This window comes from Musca domestica, unplaced genomic scaffold (assembly GCF_030504385.1).
Source record: "Musca domestica strain aabys unplaced genomic scaffold, Musca_domestica.polishedcontigs.V.1.1 36, whole genome shotgun sequence".
NCBI classification, from domain to species: domain Eukaryota; kingdom Metazoa; phylum Arthropoda; class Insecta; order Diptera; family Muscidae; genus Musca; species Musca domestica.
This window is the reverse complement of record NW_026712318.1, coordinates 6,371,301-6,389,793: the sequence shown is the minus strand read 5'-3', so window position 1 is coordinate 6,389,793 and position 18,493 is coordinate 6,371,301. Positions and strand designations below refer to the sequence as shown.

Sequence of the window (18,493 nt, the reverse complement as noted above, 5' to 3'; positions counted from 1 at the left end):
GGATGGAGCTGGAATCCTGTAATTTGAAATTAACATTACTGGCGGAGTATAGGATTGGAATATGGATGTATTTTTCGAAATTTGTACTTATGTGCAGGAATACTACTAAATGGTACTAAATTTGGTACAATTTCGATTTGGATGAAAGCATAGAACTGGAATTCTGAAATTTTGAAGTAAGTAATCTGCAAATATTGCAATAGAGCTGATATCCTGAAAATTCGAAATAATATTACTGCCGGCGTGTAGGATTGAATATGTAGGTAGTTTTGGAAAGTTGTACGTATGTGCACAAAAGGTACTGAATGGTACTAAATTTGGTATTACGTGAATGGGGGGCGATTTAAATCTTAAATTTGGCATTTAGATCACGTTAGTGTGTAGGTTTGAAATTTTGTTGAGAATTTTCCAGAAAAAAGGCAATCGTGATGGAATTCAAGCGTGATAGTGTGATTTCTTTATATTTGGTTGGAAAACCACAAGTGGCTATCATTAGAGCACTCCAGCATTTAAATGTGAATAAATCTTTTGTCTCGTCTACTGGTAGCGTAGACCAACTTTAAGGAAGTGGACGGAAGAACACAGCAACATCAGCAGAAATGGTTCGAAAAGTAAAGAAGCGACTTGATCGAAACCCGCATCGCAATGGCCGATCGTGAGCTGAACATATCGTAATATTCCATATTGAAAAATCATATCGGGGTAACCGCAACAGAAAGAAAATAAACTCAAAAGAGCTAAAGCGTTGTCTCGCTTGGCCGAAAGTGGTGAACTGCCGAATTTGGTTTTCTCTGTCTCCGATGAGAAAACATTCGTTGTCCAGCAGTTTGTAAACAAACAAAATAATCGTGATTACTTTCCAAAGAGGTCAGCTGAAAATGTTCACCTTCGGTTGGCCACCAGAACTCAAGCGCCGGCATGGTGATGGTGTGGGCAGCCATAACAGCCGATGGTCGCTCTGCGCTCGTATAATTCGACCTCGGCATCAGAATAAATGCCGAACATTATCGAAAATATATTTTGGAGTGTGTATTAAAGCCGACCCAAGAATGGTTATAAAATGGGGTTCCTCGATTCATTTCTAGCGCACAATGACCACCAAATCTCGGTATACCAACCCGTTGGAGTATTGTGTCTGAAGTATTTTAGAAAGCAAGATTGGCACTAAAAAATACCAAAGTGTCGATCACCTCAAGCAGGCGCTTCGCCGAGAATGGGTCAAAATACCGCAGAGCAGAGAAAAATTTACAAATTATGGCGTTTGACTTTGTTGCAGTTTTTTTATCTCTCCCTGTATATTGAGTAGACCCACCCCCCAAGGTACCATGTGTTGTTCGTTTGTAAGGCGATTCATGATTAGACCAAACTGAAGATGTTTTGACAGTGAAAGCAAACAGGAAGCGTGAAACATGGGAGCTGTTTAAACTAGAGTTGCCAAAAAGACAATAGCTAAAAAATCACCCTATAGTAAGACGCTTTTACTTCCTATAAATATTTTCTACCCCCAAAATACCTAGTTACGTTTTGTTGTAACCATATCCCCGCCAAGTGCCAACTTTTACACTGTGCCTTCGCTGTGGTCGGCTGTATTGTATAAATCTGATAAAAGCCCCGCATGGAATTAGGTTGTTTGGGTTAATCTCTATTGGGGGGAGGTTTGTGTTTGGCTGGCACACAGGGCAATCGGATGGCTACTTTTAGGTTTAGGTGAGTGCCGAACGAAGAAGTGATATCAAATGTAAATAACCCCTATGTAATATGCCAATGGTTGTGGCTGGAGCGAGAGTATATGTACTTGTTGTTGCACATAAATACTGGCGATTAAATAACAATAGATGAAACCGACGACGACGACGAAACATGGACGGATGGATGGATGGATGAATGGACGCCTGGATGTGGGTTGGTTGGTTGGTTACTATCGACAACAATGATAAATGTGGTGCTGCTGCTGCTATTGCTACTCTGTTGTCACAACAACATGGACAATATTCGCACAAACAATAAAAGCAACAACACCAATAACCACAACAAATTGTTGATTTTTGTGTGTGTGTGTGTCTATGTGTTTGTGTTTATTTTGTTCTGTCGTTCATTCACTTTTTGTGTAGCTTAAACAAGATTCAATTTTATTTCCAGTATTGTATTGTCGGCGGTTAGTGGTCTTGTTGTTGTCATCGTCTATGTGTCGTTAGTTGTTGCACAATGTTTGAATAAATGAATAGTGGGAGGGAAGATTGAGAGGAGGGGGAGAGAGGTCATAAAGCTCTCTTCGATTGGTTAGCAATTGCAGAGCCTTTAGTTCCGTTCGCTTTTCCGCATTGTCTGGTTAACGGGGTTCCAGCGCCTGCATTTGATTAGCGAATCGTTTGCATGCAGCGTTTTCTTTTTTTGCCGATGTTGCTGATGTTGTTGTTGTTGGTTTTTGTTTGCTACCGCATATTGTCGCTGATATCTGTTCTGTGTTCGATGAAACTTGTTGTATTATGCCAGCCAATATCTGTTGTTCTGTTTTGTTTTTATGCCAATTGTTGGCGAATTCTATGTCAGTTGATGCCCTCTTTGATGTTCGGTGGCGGGTGGGAGGTCGGGTCTGGTCATCCACTGTTACATGTAATAAATCATCGACAATGACATATTCCATAAAAACCAGATGATTTTTTTGCGAATGTGAGGGGAGTGTTTGCCTGGAAAACATGAAATGACACGTCGAAATAACAGATATTTGGACCAGATGTTGTTTTGAGTTTTGTCCTGTTTTTGTTGGACAAAAAATTAAATTGTCAATTAAAAATTCAAATGAGATAGCAATGAATAGATCGTTTATTGATAAGCATTCGAGAGGGAGGGGAATAATTCAAACAAAGTTAAGTTTTAAGAATTAAATTAATTAAATCTATAATTTTAGTTAATATAAAATAGTATTAAAATAACTAACCGACTGAGTGTCAAGAAGAAACGGCTAAAGATGGAATCTAGAATCTGGAAATTTTTGTACGAGTGTCAGTCCTGCTGTTTAGGCATGTGAAAAGGCTGGTTTTTGGAAATTCGTACTAAAAGAGTACGAGGAGTACAAAAATTGGACAAACGGAATGAGCTGGAAGTCTGCAACTTGAAATGAGAGTCACTGATGAAGTGCGTGATAAATGTACCAAGGGGGTTTTGCCATTTTTAGTTACGAAAACTTCTCAAATGGTACTAAATTTCTAAAATGGCACCGTTTGGTATAAGACTAAAAACTTGAAATTCGGTATGACAATCAAGGTTGCAAAGTAAGTTTGATAGGCGATTTGGGAAATATGTACTAAGTGTGCGAAGTGTACTTAATGGTACTAAATTTGGAACAGCTTGATATAGAGTGAACGGGTGCAGCTGGAATTTTGAAATTTTGTATTGAGGTCTCCGTTGAAGGTTTGTAATACAATGGTGGCTTTGGAAATGGGTGCTGCAAGTGCTCGAAAAGTACTAAATAGTACAATATTTGATACAATTTGGTATTGGGTGGACAAATAGTACTTGAAATCTGAAAATTAGTTTTAAGGCCACTGTTCATGTGTTGCCTGAACATATGTAAGTGGTCTCGGAAATGTGTTTTATAATTGTACGAAAAATACTAAATGGTACTAAATTTAGTATGGGCTGAAAGAATAGAACGGTAGAACTGCAATTTAATATAGATGTCACTGTTTGTTTCTGTGGTGAAGATATGGAGGTGGTTTTAAAAATATGTTAATGTGGTACTAAATTTGGTATTTAGTGAAGGGTAAGATCTGGAATCCTCAAATGAGATATTGAGGTCTCTGTTGGTATCTGAAATCCAGATATGAAGATAGTTTTGGAAATGTTTACTAGAATTTTACGAAAAGTACTAAATTTGGTATTGGCTGAAGGAATAGAGCTGAAATCCTGAAATTTGATATAGACGTCAATATTGGCATCTGAAATTAAAATGTAGAGATGTTTCTTAAATGTGTACTTTAATTGTACGAAAAATTCTTAATGCTACTGCATTTGGTATTGGATAAAGAGATAGAGATAAACATTACTGATGGTATTTTTGTTTGAGATTTGGCGAAAGGTACAAAAAGTACTAAATGGGTGATATCTAGGTAGCTGTTGATATCTGAGGTAAACATTTGGAGGTGGTTTTGGAAATGTACACTTTAATTGTACGAAAAGTACTAAATGTTCCTAAATGTTAAGGTCAAGGAATAGAGCTGAAATCAGAAAATTTGACTGTTGTTTTCTATGATTAAGATATGGAGGTGGTTTTGAAAATGTGTAGTATAATTGTACGAAAAGTATTAAATGGTACTAAATTTGGTCTTTGTTGATGGGATAGAGATATATTTCAGAAATTTGCTATTTTGATATTTTATATTTTTTGTTCATATATCAGATTGATATTTTGCGGTGGTTCTGTATATGGTCCTATATATGTACGAAAAGTACAAAATGGCACTAAATTTGGTATTGTCTGAAGAAACAGGACGGGAATCTTCAAATTTGATATTGAGGTCAATGCTGGAGTTTGGAATTGAGATACGAAGTTGGTTTCGGAAATATTTACTATAAGTGTACGAAAAAAACTAAAAGGCCCTTGTAAGCCATCATCCACATCAAATATGCCTGATGAGCCGCTTAACCAACGGCGAAACGCGTCGCATAGTGGTGAGTGTGTGATAGTGTCTATCTGGCTTTCCTTTTCACTGCAAATTTCAGATCATTAAGCTCGTCTCGAAAGAGAAAACAAACACTTAAATCATAAAAACATATGATCTTCGCCTTAACAAGGCAAAACTCAAAAATTCAGCCGAGCCTGGCTGTGGGATTTGAACCGCGGACCTCTGTGTGCAGCCAACTAGAAGTTGCCGTCTCTACGTTCAGAGCCATTAACCCGTCTTCCTAAAGCAGCACTAAAACAAGTGTATGCATTGGAAGCAATGTAGTTGTTGTGGACAAAAAATCCATCACTACAAAAACAAAACGTTGCTGTGAAAAAGATCTGCCAATAGAACTTGAGTCGAACCTGGAGAGTTTCTAGTGTATAATTCGCATATGCTAATTTGCAATAAGTTCGAAATATATACTACTTTCCAGAGAACGGCCCTTGTAAGCCATCATCCACATCAAATATGCCTGATGAGCCGCTTAACCAACGGCGAAACGCGTCGCATAGTGGTGAGTGTGTGATAGTGTCTATCTGGCTTTCCTTTTCACTGCAAATTTCAGATCATTAAGCTCGTCTCGAAAGAGAAAACAAACACTTAAATCATAAAAGTACTAATTTTAGTATTGAGGGACGGAATATAGCTGAAGTCTTGAAATTTGATATATGCCACTATTGATGCATGTTCCTAAGATATGAAGGGGGCTTTGAATTCTGTACTATAATTGTAGAAGAGATAGATGTGAAATTCTGAAATTTGATATATCGCTAACTGTTGGTATCTGTGGTTGAAATTGGAGGTGAGCTTGGAAATCCGTACTATAATTGTGCGAAAAGTACTAAATTGATCTAAATTTTGTATTGACTTAAGGTATAGAGCTGAAACTGTGCTATTTTATATTGCGACAACTGTGCGATAACTTGCTCCAAAAAAAGTTCGACCGAACTTTACGCCGTTTTTAAACTCTATACCACATAGTCGTAAGGGTCTTTGTGCATTTGCTTGTAACATAGAGAAGAAAGCGAGGTACTTTTGAGGACCCTCATATAATCACTTTCTGAGTCGATTTATGCCAGTCCGTCCGTCCATTCGTCCATGTATTTTTGTGAACAAAATGCCGGTCGCATTTATTATAAACGAATAAGATTTTAATATAGGATACAGTCCAGAAATACATTCGCCAATTTTTATCAAGATCGGTTCAGATTTGGATATAGCTCCCATCTTCTACCGATTTCGAGTGAATTGTGCACCAAATGGCCAATATGAATCCAAATTACCTGCATTTTTGTACATCCCTCAAAATTCAGTCTAGAAGCAACACATCAAATTTGGTGAAAATCGGTTCAGATGTAGCTATAGCTTTCATATATATGTTTCATCCTGTTTGATGTTTAAGTCCCCCACATTCGTAATATGCAATTGACAACAATGAAATTTTGTGCCAGATATCTTAAAATGGCTCCGTCAAATTTAGTGCAACCAAACTAGATTTACTTCAAATAAATTCTTTTGTTACGGATGCTCTACTAAATACGCATAGTGGTGTAGGGTATCATATAGTCGGCCCCTTCCGACTTCCGAAGGCTGAAATTTTGCACACACGTTTATTAGGTTTACGTTTTCATACAGCCCCCATATAACGGTACCTCCCGATATTCGGTATTTTGCTGATGTAAGTGACATTATTAACCGGAATTGTTTCAAATTTGGTATTTGAAGTTCGTAATGGATACAGAATATTGTCTGTGCAGGTCCGCGTCTTCGTATAGCTACCCTATAACGGTACCTCCCAATATTCGATATTTTGATGATTTTAGCGTCATTATTGACCGGAGTAGTTTCAAATTACGTATTTTGAGTTCGTAATGGGAACTACAGTCTGTGACGCAATATTGTCTATGCAGGTTCAGGTCTTTGTATAAGCCACATATATCAGTACCTCCCTATATTCGGTATTTTGACGATTTTAGGTACAATACTCACAGAAATTGTTTGAGATATCATATTTGAATTTCGTAATGGATGCTACAGCCTATGACACAAAATTGTCTATGCAGGTTCAGGTCTTCGTATAGCTCCGATATAACGGTACCTCCCTATATACGGTATGATTAATAATTTTAGCTATGTTATTCACCGTTTATTTCAAGTTTCGCATTTGAATATGGTAATGGCTTATAACAAACAATGCCTATGTAGGTCCACGTCGTATAGACCCCAATATAACGGCTATATTCGGTATTTTTAAAATTTTAAGAGAATTTAACGGAGAATTTTTAACGGATTTCATATTTTGAAAATTTTCAAATTCATTCCAAATGGTGGAGGGTATTCAAAGTTCGGCCCAGCCGAACTTACTGCTTTTTAATTTGTTAATTTTAAATAAGTATTATTTTTTTATATTCAATATCCACAAAACAAATTAATTGCCTATCTTCATCAATTTACCCATTCTTATTAGTAATGGAAAATTGTTTTTCCAGCATTTTTCTTTTTTGTCTCTATTAGTTTCCTTTCAATCGAATGTTTCTTTTATTGTTATTCGCTGATGTTAGTTTTTCTCTCTCTCCCTCTATGTCGAGTCGGAAAACGTTTGCAATTTATTACAACGAGATTTTCTATTTCACCGTGAAGAGCTGGGCTCCCTAATTTGTTTCTATTGCTTTGCTTTGGCATATTCCATGCGGCAGATATTAATGTCTGATATCATTAGAGGCGATGCCACCATCAAACGATGCTGGAGTTTATTTTCCCCTTTTTTCTCGTTTTTTTTTTTTTTTTTTTCTATAAAACGTCAGGAGTTCTTTTGAAGGAGAGAAAAACTTGAAACCTTGCAACCTGATGCAGCAACAACTCCATCAATAACAAAATCCAGATGTTGTCACCAACAGCAACTGGGGAAGAATATAACAAGCGTTTGGCAAAGACGCCAAGTCGAAAAATGAAACACAATAAAGTAAAGAGAAAAAATCATGGATATCAATCACAGCCCAGGAGAAGGAGAGAGAGAGAGAGAGAGAGAGAGAGAAGAGAGTATGAGTGTGTGTGTGTGAGTGCATCATGGGAAAAAATAAGATATGGTAGTGATAGAGGAGTGATATTGTAACTATTCGAAGTAACAGTGTGTGTTCATGTGTGTATATGTGTTTGCTTTATAAATTGCCCCAAGGATTAAGGACGAAAACCTCCAACTAATGCCGGGTTTCGAGACAAAATAATAAAATGAAATTCCATTCCCATGCCATGCTGCCAGGCAGGTCCCCAGTATTTTTCCTTAAATTGTGGTTAGCATTGAAAAATGAAGTGTTTTCATGTGGGTGGGTGTGTGTCATTGTTGCTTTTTTGCTTTTCTTGTGAGTGACAATATTTTCATTTCCTGACAGACTAAGTGTGAGGTTTTTCTTCAGCTATTTCATCAATAAATTTCTTTTTCATTTTTATGTCTTCCTTTTCCGTTTTCCACTTGCATGCCTTGCGATTTGCGCGCCCGCTGACACAAGACATTAATCAATTTCTCATCTGCAAAGGTTGGGGGGAAGCTTTATTGCTAAGGAGGTAAACAGAATTATGGTGGGGAGGGGGGTAGTTGGGGGAGTGGAGCCACTTGCTCAAAAAATATTTGTTTTATTTTCATTCGTTTGTTTGTTCGCCTGCCAACCAAGTGGCATGGCGGTGAGTTATGTGTTTGTTTTCGTCAGCCAGCAGCCGGGTGATAAATTTAACAATATTGACATTTTCGCAAAGGGAAATGCACCGAAAGATCAATTTTTATATTTTTCAATATCGCAGTTACTGGCTTCAATATTAATGGTAATATTTCTAAATGTTTTGAAAAAAGCGGAGAAAATCCACATTTAAAGAAATCCCTAAAAACCAAAAATTATGACATAGCAAATGAAATATTTAATTTTTCACATCAAATAAACCTTTTCAATCACATCGAATGAAACCTAGGATCAATCATATACGTATATTTATACTAAAAAAAATATGCAGTGAATATTTTCAAAAAATCAATGGTTTCTGCCAGGTATTCCTTAAAAAATCTTGACCCTTTGTGGGAAAGGTACCAGAAAGAATGAACCGATATATTCCATCTTCAGAACAGATCTTGAGTTAGTGGAAATAATGGAATGTGTGAAATATGAAGAGAACCGGATGCTTATTTCGGATTTTATAATTGTTTTGGTTATTCAAAACTTTTGAGGGAGGTATAAGAAGGAACGGTCCGATCTCTACCATCTTTATAACAGATCTTGTGTTGATAGAAATATTGAGATGTGCCAAGTCTGAATGGAATCGAATGTTAAAATTTTTTTATGAGCTTCATGGATATTCAAAATATTAACCCTTTTTAGGGGAGGTGCCGGAAGGAGTGGACCGATGTATTCCATTTTCTCACCAGAAAATGAGTTTACAAAAATGTTGTGATGCGTGTAATTTGAAGACAATGGGATTTTATTGGAGTTATAATTTTACAATATGATGACCCTTCGTGGGGGAGGTACTTAATGGAGTAAACCGATATTGTCTATTTTCCTAACTGACCTAGCACTGATAAAAAAATGAGGACTTGTGTTAATAAAAATATCGGGATGTGTGAAATTTGAAAAGAAATCGTACGCTTATTTCGAGTTTTTAGAGAATTTTGTTATTAAAAAATGTATCCCTCTGTGGGGGAGGTACCAGAAAGAGAGGATCGATATATCTCATCTTCATACCAGATATTGTGTTAATAGAAATATTGGTATGTGTGAAATCTTTAGAGAATCGGATGTTTCTTTTGGATTTTATTAAAGTTACAATTATTAAAAATTCTGAACCATTGTGGGGGAGGTACCGGAAGGTGTTGTCCAATCTCTTTATAACAGATCTTGTGTTGATAGAAATATTGAGATGTGCCAAGTCTGAATGGAATCGGATATTAATTTCACGTTTATGTTGACCCTTTTTGGGGCAGGTACCAGAAGGAGTGGACCGATGCATGCCATTTTCACACGAGAATTTCCATTCACTATCTGTGCAGTATTTATTTTTATCTTCGACCTTTTGTGGGGGAGGTACCAAAAGATTTTCTCCTAACTCGATCTAAGTTTGACAACAATTTTATGATATACCAAGTATCGTGCGAAAAACCAGCCAGGTAAACAGATAGACGGGCGTATGGACGGACACCCTTAGATCGACTCCAACTGCCCTGAAATGGATTTGTTCCAAAGAGACCTAGGGTCATTTTAGCCGTATCAAATGACATAGGGTGAGATAAAAAACTGCAACAAAGAAAAAGGCCATAATTTCTATTTTTTTTTTTTTTTAATTTTATTGATTGAAAGCACAAAATGTCGGAAATAGCATCAAATTTTAGAATACGTTTATATTTGTTCGAATTGGTCACCTTTGGCATGAATTATGGCCTTCAAACGACCAATGAAACCGTCAGACGCTGCCCGAATGTTGCTCTGCGGTATTTTGGCTCATTCCCGGCGAAGCGCTTGCTTAAGGTGATCGACACTCTCGTATTTTTTAGTGCCAACCTTGCTTTGCAAAATACTTCGATCATGTCGCTTCTTTACTTTTCGAAAAATTTCTGCTGATGTTGCTGTTTTCTTCCGTCCACTTTCTCGACGTCGGGCTACGCTGCCAGTATCACGGTAACGAGCGATGGTACAAGGCACAAAAGATTTATTCACATTTAAACGCTGGAGTGCTCTAACGATAGCCACTTGTGGTTTTCCAGCCAATCATCAAAATCAAATCACACTATCACGCTTGAATTCCTTCACGGATAACTTTTTTTCTGGAAAATTCTCACCAAAATGCTTTTGTACGCTTTTAAATAATATAATGAGATGTCACTGGAATAATTTTAACAGCTGTCGGACGAGAAATGACAGCAGTCTGAAGTTGGTTGCAGTTTTTTCACCTCTCCCTGTATATACCCTCTCTAGCCATATGGCTGAGGGAATAAAAATGTAATTGAATCCTTTCCATTTATTTATGCTTAAGCAAGTGTCAACTGTTGTGGTCGTTCCCGTGCAATTTTCATTAATTTTCAAAAATGTTGTTCAAATTCGTATTCGTGCAAAAATGCCACATTGAAAAAATGCTCGATTATTTTTCTGCTAGAGCGCTTAGCAATGTTGACACTAAAACACACGCACGCACACACACACTCATACCCATTGTTTATGTTAACAAAAGTAATAAATATTTTGCACTCCAATTCTTTGCAATACGACAACAGCCATACAAACTTTCCTTTGTGTGCAAAACACTAGCACACATACACACACACACACCTGCACACTAATGAACGTAAAACACAGAAGCAGGAATTTGGAAAAACAACAAAGCAGAGATGTTGTTTTGTTGCACTTCTCCTTTTTTCTTTTCTCTTTTCTTTTTTTCCCCCAGTTGTTGGCGGGCGAAAAACAAGACTTTGCTATTGTTACTAAATCACATTTGTTTGTTAGTTTAGTTTCTTACGAGTTGTGTTTTCTGAATTTCTTTCTTTGTAGCACGGATGAAAATGACGATAAAATGGCGTCAGAAGTATAAAAATCGAAAAAACATGCAACTGCCACTAACGCCACCACCAACATTGCCACAACTACCAGAAACACAACAACAGCAGCAGCAGCAGTACTATGAGGAACAATTCCACCACCTCCAACCGGATACTATACGGGGGAAATTGACACTGACATCAACAACAACGTCATCATCATCATCATTGCACCATGAAAACAACAACAACAACTCCATTCCAGTAACAACAATCAAAGCTTTAAGCCACAATCTTCAGCCAGGCCAGCACGTCAACAATAGCAGCAATTTTAGATGCTCTGCCAGGGCATGCAATAATACCACGATGTTGTCTGAAACGAATAGTCGAGCGGGTAATGCCAACGACAAACAACAGCAACAACAACAAAAACGACGACACGTACGCCAGCACATTGACAAATATACGAGCGACGACATCGAGCATTCGAACACATGTGCCGTTCAAAGTTCAGTGCCACAGGATGCGTTGGAGCAACGGAGAGAACAGCTGCAACCGAACTTTGCATCAAGACAATGTAGAGCCACGAAAACGCTTAATGGAGAATGGGAAGTGGCCATAAAATGGCGCCACTTAACAAACATGCAACAGCAACAACAACGGCAGCAACACATCGCTTGCTGTGACAAAGGCCCCAACAAACACACAGCCAACGAGCAAATCTGGCAACAATGTGGGCAAACCAATGGACCAACAAATAAAACAGCAACATTAATGCCAACAACAACAGCAACAACTGCAACAATTACAACGATTATTGACACGATATTAACTCACTTGGATGCTGCCATCAATCTAACAACATTTGCCAGGGGAGAGGCCATGGCAACGCCCCGCAACTCCAGAAGGGCATCCCACAAAAGTCATCAACTGCCAACAGCAATTGTTCTCGCTTTAATATGTTTATTAACATCTGCCATAGCAGCATCAGCCGCAGCTTCAACCACAATTTCCTCTAATGCCACATCATCAACATCATCGTCTTCATCCACAGCATCAACCATTCCAGTGATGTCATCTTCTGTGAGCAATATTAGCAATACCTCCTCCTCAACCACGGCAGAAGAACCCATAATGGCTGCAGTTTTATCTGGCGGCTCCTCTTCATCGTCATCGTCTTTAACATCCGGTTCCTCACTGGCCCACGATTCCCAGCAATCGGCCAAGTCTTTGCCAATGCTTGCCTCCACCATCCCCCAGTGTACCCTCTCCGAATTTAGCTGTTCGAATGGTCGATGTGTTCCTCTCAGCAAGTATTGCAACAATGCCAACGACTGCGGCGATGGCAGTGATGAGCCGCGATTTTGTTCACGTAAGTAATATTGAGTCGAAACTGATGTTATATTTGTTTTTGTTTTAAAGTAAGCGATATTAAAATAGTTCCCTAAGGACCTTGAAAACTTTTGGAAGAGGCCACATGAGCTTGTCATCAATATAAACAAGCAAAAATAGCTGTAAGTTCGAACTTTTAATACCCTCGACCATATGGAACGAATTTGGCAATTTTCAAAATCCGTTAAAAAATTCTGTAAAAATCTTAAAAATACCGAATGTAGCCATTATATTAGGGTCTATGCGATGACGTGGACTTGCATAGGCAACCTTTGTCATAAGCCATTACAATATACAATTGCGAAACTTGAAAAAAATCGGTGAATACCAAATATAGGGAGGTACTTTCATATGGGGGCTACACCAAAACGTGGACCTGCACAGACAATTCTCTGTCATAAGCTGCAGAATCCATTACAAACTTAAAATACCAATTCGAAACAATTCCAGTGAATAATGCCGCTAGAATCATCAAACTACCGAATATTGGAAGGTAACGTTATTATGGGGGCTATACGAAGACATGGACCTGTACAGACAATTTTCTATCTTAGGCTGTAACTTCGAAATTCCAATGCCAAATTTGAAACAATTCCCGTGAATAATGTAGCTAATATCATAAAAAAATACCGAATATCTGGAGGTACCGCTATACGGATACGTGGACCTGCACAGACAATTTTCTGTCATTTCAATATTCAAATGCGAAACTTGAAAAAAAATTCGGTGAATGAATATGTCGCTAAAATCATAATACCGAATATCAGGAGATACCGTTATGTGAGGGCTATCCGATGATGTGGACCTGCTCAGACAATTTTCTGTCATAGGCTATAATATTCATGACGAACTTCAAATATTAAATGTGAAACAATTTCGGTGAATAATGTCGCTTAAATCACCAAAATGCCGAAAATAGGGAGGTACCATTGGAGGCTATACGAAAACGTGGACCTGCGCAGACAATTTTCTGTCATATGCTGTAGTATCTATTACGAACGAACTCTCAGGCAGAGATTTTTGCTGTCAGAATGGCCATAGAGCTGTTGGAAAACAGAATCAATTAACGGGATGGACCGGTGACTATATATGTCGATAGTCAAGCGGCCCTAAAAGCTCTAAATTCTTTTATAATCAAATCTATGGCTGTTCTGGAGTGCAAGATTGCCCTGGAAAAGGTAAAGTCGTTTGTCAAGCTCTGTTGGGTTCCTGGACACTGCAACATTTCTGGCAATGAATCTGCCGATGAATTGGCCAGACGCGGATCTGAGTCAGTAGATCTAGAAATTGAGACCTCAGTGAAGCCACCTTTATGCCACTTCTTTAAAGTATTTCATAATAACTATCTTGGGAGATTTCAACAAAACTGGCTATCTGGAAGGGGATGTAACATCTCCAAAAAGATTTGGCCAGTGAACTCAGAAAAGAGATCACGGTCACACACATACATGACGAAGTTGGACCTGAAGCTTGTGGTGGGTCTAATTACAGGTCATTGCAACATAAAGGCCATGACTTCAAAATGGGGGCTGACGACACTGAATACTGCAGGCTTTGCCAAGATGAGGAAGAAACAGAAACGGTGGAACACTTACTCTGTCACTGTCCTACCCTGATCGGAGTAAGACATAGGCTTCTAGATAAGCAAATTCTGCCGGATTTGCCATGCCTCTCCGAAACCGAGCCAGTAGTTATTCTTCAGTTAGCCAGAAGACTAAAATGGCTAAGGACGACACGCTGACTACACCGTGGATGCAAACCCACTAAATCTTTTATTTCCTATCTATTCTACTCTAACCTCCTAACTTTTTTCACATTCATTTCTTTTTTCTTAATTAGGATGATCACAATGGGCCACTAGGTCTCCGAGTGGAGTGGTTGTTTTTACGCAACCACACATCCTTCAACCTAACCTAACCTAATCTATTACGAACTTTAAATACCAAATTTGAAACAATTCCGGTGAATATATGGCGCTAAAATCATGAAAATACCGAATATTGGGAGGTACCGTTATATGGGGGTTATACCAAAACGCGGACCTACATGGCCCATTTTCAATGCCAAAAGTCCTGCAGACATAATATGTATTTCAGTAAAATTTTATCAACCTACTTCATTTCGTTCAGAAGCTAGAGTGATTTCCACAGAGCTGCAGACGGACAGACTGATAGACGGACCGACATCGATATAAAATTTCATTATGATCAAGAATATATATACTTTGTGGGGTCTAAAATGTTAGGTGTTACAAACGTAATGACAAACTTAATATACCCTCCATACTATGGTCGAGGGTATAACAAAAGATTAATGAAATAACTGACTGATTGAGAATCAACGCCCAGATGAAACAGCTGAAGCTAAAATTTTGAAATTTTGCAAAAGGGTCAGTCTTGCTGCGAAGGTGTGTAATTCGTACTAAAAGTACTAAAACGTACTAAAATGTAATGCTTTGTATTGGACAAACGGAATGAGCTAGAATGCTGAAACATGGAATGAGAGTAATTGAAGGAGTGCAGGATAGATGTAGCAAAGGTTTACGAAAAGTTCCGAAATGGTACCAAACTTCTAAAATTGTAACACTTTGGAATTATATGAACGGATAGAGCCAAAAACTTGGAATTTGGTATAAGACTCAAGGTTGGCATCAAGGTTTTATATTTGAAGGCAGTTTTGGAAATGTGTACAAATTGCGCGAACTATACTAAATTGTTCTAAGTTTGGAGCAGTTTGGTTTAGGGTGAACGGATAAAGCTAAAATTGTGGAATTTTGTATTAGGATCCCTGTCGGTAGTACGTTTGTGATAAAGAGTAGGTTTTGAAAATGTGGACTAGAAGTGCCCAGAAAGTACTAAATAGTACAACTGTTTGGTACAATTTGGTATTGGGTGAACAGATAGTGCTTTAAATCTGAAATTTTGTATTCGGGTCGCTGTTAATGCACAATGTATTCGGAGATTTTGGTGGCCATTGTGTGCTGGAAATTAGCGAGGAACCTCATTTTGTAACCATTCTTGTGTGGAATGTCCAAGGTCTGCGGCCAAAATGTCTGCTTTAATACACCCTCCAGAATATTTTCGCGATAATATTCAGCATTTATTCTGATGCCACGGTCGATTAATACGAGCGGAGAGCGGCCATCAGCTGTAATGGCGACCCACACCATCACCATGGACGGTGCTTGAGTTCTGGTGGCCAACCGAAGTTGCACTTTTTCAGCTGACCTCTTTAGCAAGTAAACACGATCATTTTGTTTGTTTGCAAACTGCTGGACAACGACTGCTTTTTCATCGCAGAAAACCACTTTCGGCCTAGCGAAGCAACTCTTTAGAGTCTATTTTCTTTCCATTGCGGTGTAAGTTCTTGCACTTTTTGGAATTTCAATGGCTTCTGATGTTGCTGTTTTCGTTCGTCCACTTTCTTGACGCAGGGGTACGCTACCTGTATCACGGTAACGAGCGATGGTACGAGATGGGATTGAGATATGGCAGTTTTTATAATGTGTACTGTAATTGTACGAAAAATACTAAATGGTACCAAATTTGGTATTGAGTGTAGTAATAGGGCTGGAATCCTTAAAATTTGATATTGAGATCTCTATTGGTATCTAAAGTTAGGGCTTCAGAGCAAAAACTATGATTTGTTAAAAAAAATCTCTCCAAGAACTCCCAGAGTTGTTTTCTAAGGACTATAGCGATAGATTGTCCGAGTTCCTGGGCATATAGGACTGTTAGAGCTATATCCATGAAGGGTGTGAGAGCTATGATTGTTGGGTTTTTTTAGGTATATGTTGTGAGGGCTTTTTAAATATTTTCAGATCAATAAACTCTGAAAATGAATACTAAATTACAAACTCGAGCTATTGACGTGGATTTTTAAAGAATATGTCCAATGGAACTAAAGATATTCTCCTGGATGTTAAAGAATGTTTCCAAAGGATTTTTGGATTTGAGGTACTATCAGTAAAGAATCCTCCCCAGGAATAATGTATTGTTAATAGTATTTGCTAAGGATTTCCAGAGCAATGGTCATAATTCTTCCGAAGAATGTTTTTTTCCAGCAGTTAGATTTTTAAATATATATTTCAAGTACCCTTAGAGTTACATCCATGAATTTCTTAAGACAAATTTTCAAGGGTTATCAGATCTTTAAATGTTGATTTAGAAAAAAAAAAATATTTTCAAAGGTTTATTTTTAAAAAGGATTTTTAGAACAGCAATTGTGAGTTCTTTAAAAATAATTTCCGAGGAGTTTCGCATAGTAATAATCGTGGATTGAAATGACATTTTTTCAAGGACTATCAGAGATTTTATCTCGAATTTTTTAAAGGACGTCAGATGCATTTTTTATTGTCTTCCAGAGATATTATTTTTAAGAAAATTTCCCCAGTGACAATTTCGAAGAAGTCCTCTTAGAAAATTACAATCAATTCATCCACACCATGAAGTTCTGATTCTCCTTAAAATATTACAATTCATTAAATTTGTATGTATGTGTGTGCAATCATGAGGAAAATGTAAGGCAGTATTGATTTATTTTCGATTGAAGGTATTAAGGTAATCGTATAATTGATATGACTTGTGGCCATGGCGTCGATTCAATATCTTAAGTATGCAATAATATTAAGCCCTTATGAGACAGTACCTTTAGGATACAAATAATATTTAATTAGTACTCCATTGATATAGGACCTAAAGCAACATGAATTGGATTGAAATTAAAATGCTGTGACAAAACCAAACAACTTAAAAATGCTAACCCTTTCTCATGAGCATGGCTATTGAAGTATAAATTAATTTTTCCCCTAAAACATCCTGAACGAAAAATATATTTTTTTAAAATTAGTTTAGAGCAACATAACTAGATTTTGCTGCTGACATTTAATTAATGGATTTTAAGTAGTAACAAAAACAATATTTTGTAAAAACTGCGAACAGGAATTTTATTTGTTATTTGTTGTAATATTTTTTTTGTTGTTGCCATTGTTCCTTTGTTGGCTGATCCACTGGACATGTTGCTGGCATAATTGAATTTAAATATTCTTTGTCATGTTGTTTGTTTTTTTTTAATTTTAACGTGGCTTATTTTGTGTATTTCCTGTAGTGGATAATTGAACAGGAGCATTTTACATTTCTAGTTATAATCCGGTCTGATGTTCACATCATGTCACAGGTTCAAGTATTGTTTTTGTCATACAGGTAAAAGCGACATGTGTCACGTATTTTCAAAATCAATATTATGTTACCATCAGCGTACTCATTAATTACACTGAGCGACCAAATTTACGTTTTTTCGATAATTGTGATTAAATTCAATAAGATATGAAAATAGAGCAAAAAAAATAGAATATACATGGAGCGCCGTTTTGAATATTTGCGTCACAAATATAAGTAAAACGGTACGTTTCCCTAACCTCTTTTCCACAAAATGTAAACCTTTCAAAATAAAATTCTTTGAAATCTGAAATTTCAAAAATCCATCTCTGAAATGATTTACAGTCCTAAAAACTCATCTTTTTACCAAAAAAACACATATCTTATGTTTCGTATCAAAACACAACTGACCGACATGCGATCAGTGAAGTTTTTGGGAAAATTGTAGACTTTTTTGTTCAGTCTTTCTTTTTTCAAGATTAGAGCCCTAGCCGTTTCATTAGGGATTTCGTGAGGCAATCAGTCACATAAAACTCAATCAATAAAAACTATAAATAGACTAACTGGTATCCGCTGCTTCGTCTGCGAAAAGTCCATCTTAAAATTACAGGGTAAGATAAAAAACTGCAACAAAGTCAAACGGCATAATTTTTACATCTTTTTTTAATTTTATTGAATGAAAGCAAAAAAATATCGAAAATAGCTTCAAATTTTAGAATAAGTTTAGATTTGTTCGAATTGCTCATAAAATTTTAGAATAAGTTTGG

General features: G+C 37.2%; 1 protein-coding gene across 2 annotated transcripts in view; it reads left to right on the top strand.

Annotated features, from left to right (window-relative positions):
- The window catches only part of LOC101896332 (uncharacterized), a 379,916-nt gene that overhangs the window by 246,061 nt on the left and 115,362 nt on the right, over positions 1–18,493 (top strand). For both annotated transcript variants that reach the window (XR_009342835.1, XM_059125896.1), the window contains exon 4: positions 11,192–12,550. Coding sequence is in view for 1 of the 2 variants with exons in the window: in XM_059125896.1 (XP_058981879.1) it covers positions 11,197–12,550 (1,354 nt within the window). In the remaining variant the exon portion in view is untranslated. The remainder of the gene's footprint in view (positions 1–11,191; positions 12,551–18,493) is intronic.